Here is a 5999-nt window from a genome sequence, read left to right as displayed (position 1 = left end):
CTCACCAATGCCTGGCATAAAGAAGTAGGCCAACAGTTTAATGGATGTGAATAATGCTTGCCACGAGGGGTTTGTCACGAAGGTGCACATTGGATATAAGTGACGCCAACGAGGAAAGCTTTCAATTAATTTAAGCCACACCAAAGTCTAAATGGAAATATGCCTCGGTGCTGGCTAATGTCAGTGAGCACCCACTTGATGCTGCAGACTACACAAAGCAGATGCAGCTCAGAAACACATCAGGAACAGGTCTCACTGCCACCAAGTTACTCATCAAAACCTTGCAATCCCTGCACTGCCCATTGCTGTAAGTACTGCAGGCTGTAGTGCAGGTCCTATGGCCTGCAGTACTCATAGCAGTCCCCATTCCGGTGGCCCTTGGATCCGCACTGATGGCACTGGTGGATGATATACCTGGCAGGTGCATCTGAGAACGGTGCCAGGATGCCCGCTCCATAGAATTTTGCGAGGCCCTTGACGAAGACCTCCGCCAGCTCCTCGATACCTTCGCCAGCTGACAGGTGATAGCCATCAGCGGCGAAAAGGTGCCTCTTGGGTGCCTTCATTGCATCCAGGAAGCGATGCTGAAAACAAAATGAGATACGTTGATAAACAAGGCAGCTTGAGGAAGCATGACGTCCTAACAGCATAGAGCTACAATAAGTATTTCGGCTTTCTGGCACAGCTTTCCTGTACACAATGCATAAAGAAGGCAGAAAGAATGCATCCACACAAATGAAGTGCTCAATGAGAACCAAATTACAATGCCGTAATTAATCTATGGCAGGTAACCAGGCACACACACAAGGATAAGAACAGACCCGGATGTCCCCCTGCGCTAGGAGTGTTTTCTGGCAAGACACTGACATATATTAATACCTTTATTGCCTCCTACTGCAGTCTTCTCAGCTCCTATAGTTTCCTACGTATGTTTTTGAGAATGAGTCCGAGCCAAGGCATGAACCCACTGGAGCTACAATGTGCAACCAAGTCCTACATGGCCAGTTTTTATCCTGCTAGCATGCCACGCGAGTCTTTCATTATGACGCCACCCAGCCTGTCTAACACACTACTTGCTGCAAAAGAAAAGTTTACAACACACCGCACCTTCTACGCAATAAGGGACCTCAAGGCAGGACCCGGCTTTTAAATCAGAAAAAATCGGGTAACCTCCACAACGTGGGCAAGGCTCTGGAGGTTCCCGCAACTCAGATAAAGGCCTCCGCCATCTTCTCAGGACTGCGAAAGTGGCTGAAGTTTCAGTGTATGTAGCGAAGCATAGGGCCAACATTTAGAGTTTATGAAGCATGTTTGCTTCCCTTAAAAAGCTAAAAACATCTGGCATATCGACCAGTGTATCTGCACCTAAAATCACGGCTGGAGGAAAAGGAATGTGTTCTTTATAAAATGAGGTAAAATATTTTTTCCCAGTCATTAAAGTTTTGTGCATGAAAATAAAATGTGGTTTGCTGTAAGCTCATCTCCGCATTTTCTGCAAACAGGTTTCTCTTCGCTTGGCAGTAGGAAGTTATGTGTGAGATGTGCATGTCCTATACGAATGACGGCAGATAGCCACTTCCTCAAGACCTTTCAGGCAAGTGCAAGACTTCCATTCATCTAAAACTGGCATAGCAAAGTGAAGTTTGTTATTTGCTTCAATTTTCATTAAAGGGGATATGTGCGTTTTTATTTCCCTGCCACGAGCATTTCCCTGCCTTGAGCTGTGGCTATTTTATGTTGTGTATGATGTCCCTAAGAAGCGGAGAGATTACATTTTTAAATTAAAGAGCCGAAAGTACACTCAGTACACTTTCACCACTGCGCTTCCAACATAAACAAGTTTTCCAGCCATCCATATAAAAGTCCGTGAACCACTGTATTTTTCTTTGAGTACAAGAAATTCTTCTATAATCTGTTCTAGAGTGTGCTTCTTACAGAAGTTTGCGTGAAATCACAGATTGCTGGCAAATTGTACCATGCAGGAAGTGCGTCTCGTCTTTGAGCAATGCCGGATAGCGAGTCTAATATGCCGAGATTTTTGCATATCTCTTCAAAACATAAGAGCAGTGACCTGCTAGCTTGCGGCGTTGAACAGTGTAGCATTCAAGCGATGCCTTCGTCGGTTCGAAGAGGCTGAGAGCTGAGTGTATCTCCATGACATGCAGCCCAATCACGTTTTCACGCCTGAAGTGATCAAATTGTGGTTTTAAAATGTTCTTTGAACCTTTAGCCTTATGCTAGTGTCACCTTCCCACTCCTTTACAACCATATCAGCCGAAACACTGGCTATCTGAGCCCAACCCCCAGAAGCAGCAGCCATTGGGACGAGGCAGCAGCTCAGCGGTCGGGAGGCATGCAATGGCAGCGTGACCCCGTTATCAAAGATAGCAGCCTCCATGACATGGCACTGTAAATAGTGTATAGGCAACCAATTTCAAATTGATAAGCAATGCGGTTGGAATGTCACTTTGCCGCTTGCTTAAGAGATTTTTGTTTCCTTTGGTCCGAGCTACAGTCTGTTCTGGACCGCAGCGGCGGCCTAGTGGCTGAGCATCCACCTCGCATGCGGGAGGAATGGGGTTCAATCCCCAGTGTCGCCGGGTACCCACCGGTGATACAGTGGGTACAAGCTTTCCCCTGCTTGGTGCTCGGCTTATTCATGGTGAAATGCTTGGGAAATGGGTCTTTGACTCCACATTGAGCAAACGAAAATACCTTGTGCCATGGCGCTCTTTGGCCGCAGATGCCCTTGCACCATAAACATTCACTCTCATCATGATCAGTCTGCTCTGTCTGCCAGTGCACCAGTCATTGCCACCTTGACTTTGCGAAGGGAAAAAAACTATGTCACTAGCACATGCAACCCCGCATATTTTGTAACTCGCTCTTTGCTGCTTTCATTAACAACGTGTATAATTTCCCAGGAGCACACACCATGGTGTTTGGATGTCTTTTCTCCTATGTTTGCACGAGTTGTCATATTCAGTGCCACAGACTTTGCTCTTGGTGTGAATGACAGGTATGATTTTGGTGGTCTAGAAGGTCACTCACTCACTTCTGTTCATTTCTTTGATCATGGTATTTCTCCTTAAAAAAAAGATGTCGCATTTCTTGCAAGTGTGCGCTGATGTTAGAACTTGCAAAACCGTGGCCAACGCACACGCAAAGCGTTATTTTTCTGAATTTTTTTTTCTGAGCCACCTGCCGCGGTGGCTCAGGGGTTAGGGCGCTCGGCTACTGATCTGGAGTTCCCGGGTTCGAACCCGACCGCGGCGGCTGCGTTTTTATGGAGGCAAAACGCTAAGGCGCCGGTGTGCTGTGCGATGTCAGTGCACGTTAAAGATCCCCGGGTGGTCGAAATTATTCCGGAGCCCTCCACTACGGCACCTCTTTCTTCCTTTCCTCTTTCACTCCCTCCTTTATCCCTTCCCTTACAGCGCTGGGGGTTAAGGTGTGCTCTGATATATGAGACAGATACTGCGCCATTTCCTTTCCCCAAAAACCAATTGGGACACACCAGACACACAACAGCTTGCGTTTTGCCATGCTATGATACTTAGCTGGAATCTGTGAGCTGCCAAAAGGTGGCCAAGGTAGCTGACCAAACACTGGAGTGTGTGCAGTACATTACAAACAGCGGCATGGTACTTGCTCCTCAACCCGGTATGGAAAGCGCACACATCAATACTATGTACCTGCCTCATTCAATAGTTTGCCACCTAGTGTATTTCGCATGAACACTAAATAGACCCTGAAAAAAATTTTGCAGTCTGTCTCTGCATTGCTTCCTGCCCTTTATTTCATCTGATGTCATTGTCTTAATTTCAAATTACTGTCATCCCTCTTGATGGCATAACAGTTGTGTCAATATTTGTCTCTCTGTGTTGCTGACTTTTTTTTCCACATTCATTAAGTCTTTATTTTCCTTTGCTTTACCATTGCTCACTATCTGCCAGACACTGCCACTCATGCCATTTGAGGCTTTAGTAGGCATGATTTATGCTGTATGAAAAGTGACATGAAAGTGGCGCCCGCCCGAAATCAGCTCACAAGACTAGCCAATCACAGCAGCATTTGCGAAGGAAGTTTTTTTTTAGCATGGTTTCAGCGAAGAAGCTGCCAATGCTCGCTTCATCTGAGCTATAGCTCGGTGAAATAGTTAAGCGAAAACTTGGTGGGCATAACAGAGCCAGGAAGGTCATTTAGGCTATTTATTATTAACTATTATGGTTGTGGGAGACTAAACTCACTTCTTGCCAAATTTTTGCAACACTCACAGCATCCCTTAGAAATACAATATATTACTAGAAGATTTTTCATTAGTATTGTAGTCATACTTCATGCTGCTGAGTCTTAAAAACGGGGAGTTAGTATAATTACACTTCTTCAATGCCGTGAGGCGAATGAACAAGGTGACGAGTGACAGGCGATTGTGTCGCGGGGCACATCACCAAAGAACATTAGTTCATGCAATTACTGCTTAAGAGTTTGGCAAGTGTGTCTGGTATACTGCAACCCCTCCAGTGCAGCAAGCAATAATTAGAATGCTTTCAAGAGTATGCCAGCCACCTGGAAATTGGACTTGGAAGGATAGCTGCATTGCAGTATCTGTGGGTACACACCTAAATTCGCGGACGCTCTCTGAAAAAACAAAGGTCGATTGACGCAGGAAAGTTCAGGCTCTGAGGATAGCAAGGGGACTGTGTCACTGTCCGCTCGCCTTCACTTCTATCAAAACAGTTCGCAAATTCACGGTCACATGCAGGAGTTAACTTTTTCTACACGACTGTTTGTTTCCCCACGCACAAATATTGTTGCAAGGCACCACTATATTTGTCGCATCTTGTACTTACAGTCGTCAGCACACCTATTTAAAGCGCTACAACGCCACCGTGTACCACAAAGAAAGTGAAAGTTTAGAACCTGTACTCGGTTGTCAATATTATGCTGGTGCTAGACCGAAGGCGCACTGTCCTGTCGACTGCACTGTACCAGTTATAGAACAGCTGAGCCAATATTTCACTTTTACGGTTCCTCGGCAAACCGCTCCAGCGACCGCCAGGCTTGCTGACTGCACTTGCCTCGCACACGGTTAAGAGAAGCATGAATCGGTACTCACGTCTGGGTTCAAGATGCCCACACACGGCATCCGCTTCAGCGCAGCCGTCAAATTGCGGTTAAGCAAGCGACGACTTGCCTCGGCGTCCGTCGAGGCAAAACACCGCGGCAACACCTTTGCCACAAGCACGACAGGTGCCACGTCGCGCAGCAGAAGCAGGACAAGGGCCTGTGATACGAAAAGATGTATGAGAATTCCGTACTGAAATCGACAGCAATTGGAAGTTCTCAGCAATTACGTACTACCTTGACGTTAACGCATATCGCTTGCGGACTGGCATTAGGCCTCGCAAGGTCATTCCCTCCTATGTAAAGTATAACAAAATCTGCGGGCTTGAGATTAAGGCGCCGCACAGCGCTTGCGAGGTGCACAGCGTCGTAGCCCCCGAAGCTAAACGTACAGGTCTCAACCGATGGGCATAAACGTAGGCGACTTCTGCACAATCGCTTGAGTTGGCTGTCGCCGACAAGTACGCCCCGCATAGCCATTGCTAAACTAAAATAACGCAACCAATGTGGCCTAGGGACTGTCAAGCTCTAGGTTCAATAAGTTGAGCAGCTAAAAACGCTAGGCTCAACGCGCTAGGGACACTAGAGGGCTGGTGTACCTAGTGTATTCCGCAGAGGTTAGTCGCGTCCTCCCGGGCCGAATACGCCGCTGAACCAGACGGGCTGTCGCCAGAATCCTTACAACGCTCAACGAGAAGCACCATTCCACTCGTGGGTTTCCCAGCAAGCAGACGATGTGCAAAGGCCGTATTCCCGTCTCCTCTTCACTCGATGGTCGGCACAGCATTTAGTTTCGCGGCAACGCCCACAGATGAAGCGTAGATGAAGCTGTTTCTGCAAGGAGGATATGGTGAGGAGAAAACGTATACAAA

General features: G+C 47.1%; 1 protein-coding gene across 1 annotated transcript; it reads right to left on the bottom strand.

Annotated features, from left to right (window-relative positions):
* Window positions 1-242: 242 nt before the first annotated feature.
* On the bottom strand, window positions 243-5607 carry LOC144118292 (uncharacterized). Its single transcript, XM_077651269.1, has 3 exons — window positions 5365-5607; window positions 5120-5287; window positions 243-584 (listed from the first exon to the last, which is right to left on the bottom strand). Exons 1-3 carry the CDS (start codon window positions 5605-5607, stop codon window positions 336-338), a joined length of 660 nt encoding a protein of 219 aa, XP_077507395.1. The 3' UTR covers window positions 243-335.
* Between the last annotated feature and the right edge of the window lie 392 nt (window positions 5608-5999).

This window comes from Amblyomma americanum, chromosome 1, assembly GCF_052857255.1.
Source record: "Amblyomma americanum isolate KBUSLIRL-KWMA chromosome 1, ASM5285725v1, whole genome shotgun sequence".
NCBI classification, from domain to species: Eukaryota; Metazoa; Arthropoda; class Arachnida; order Ixodida; family Ixodidae; genus Amblyomma; species Amblyomma americanum.
Note: the sequence above shows the minus strand (reverse complement) of the source record. Positions and strands in the feature narration are given on the sequence as shown.

Coding starts and splice junctions, on each gene's coding strand:
- LOC144118292 (XM_077651269.1), bottom strand. CDS start 5,607: ATGGCTATGCGGGGCGTACTTGTCGGCGACAGCCAACTCAAGCGATTG. Junction 5,288..5,364: donor CGATATGCGTTAACGTCAAG/GTAGTACGTAAT, acceptor TTCGTATCACAG/GCCCTTGTCCTGCTTCTGCT. Junction 585..5,119: donor TGGGCATCTTGAACCCAGAC/GTGAGTACCGAT, acceptor TTTTGTTTTCAG/CATCGCTTCCTGGATGCAAT.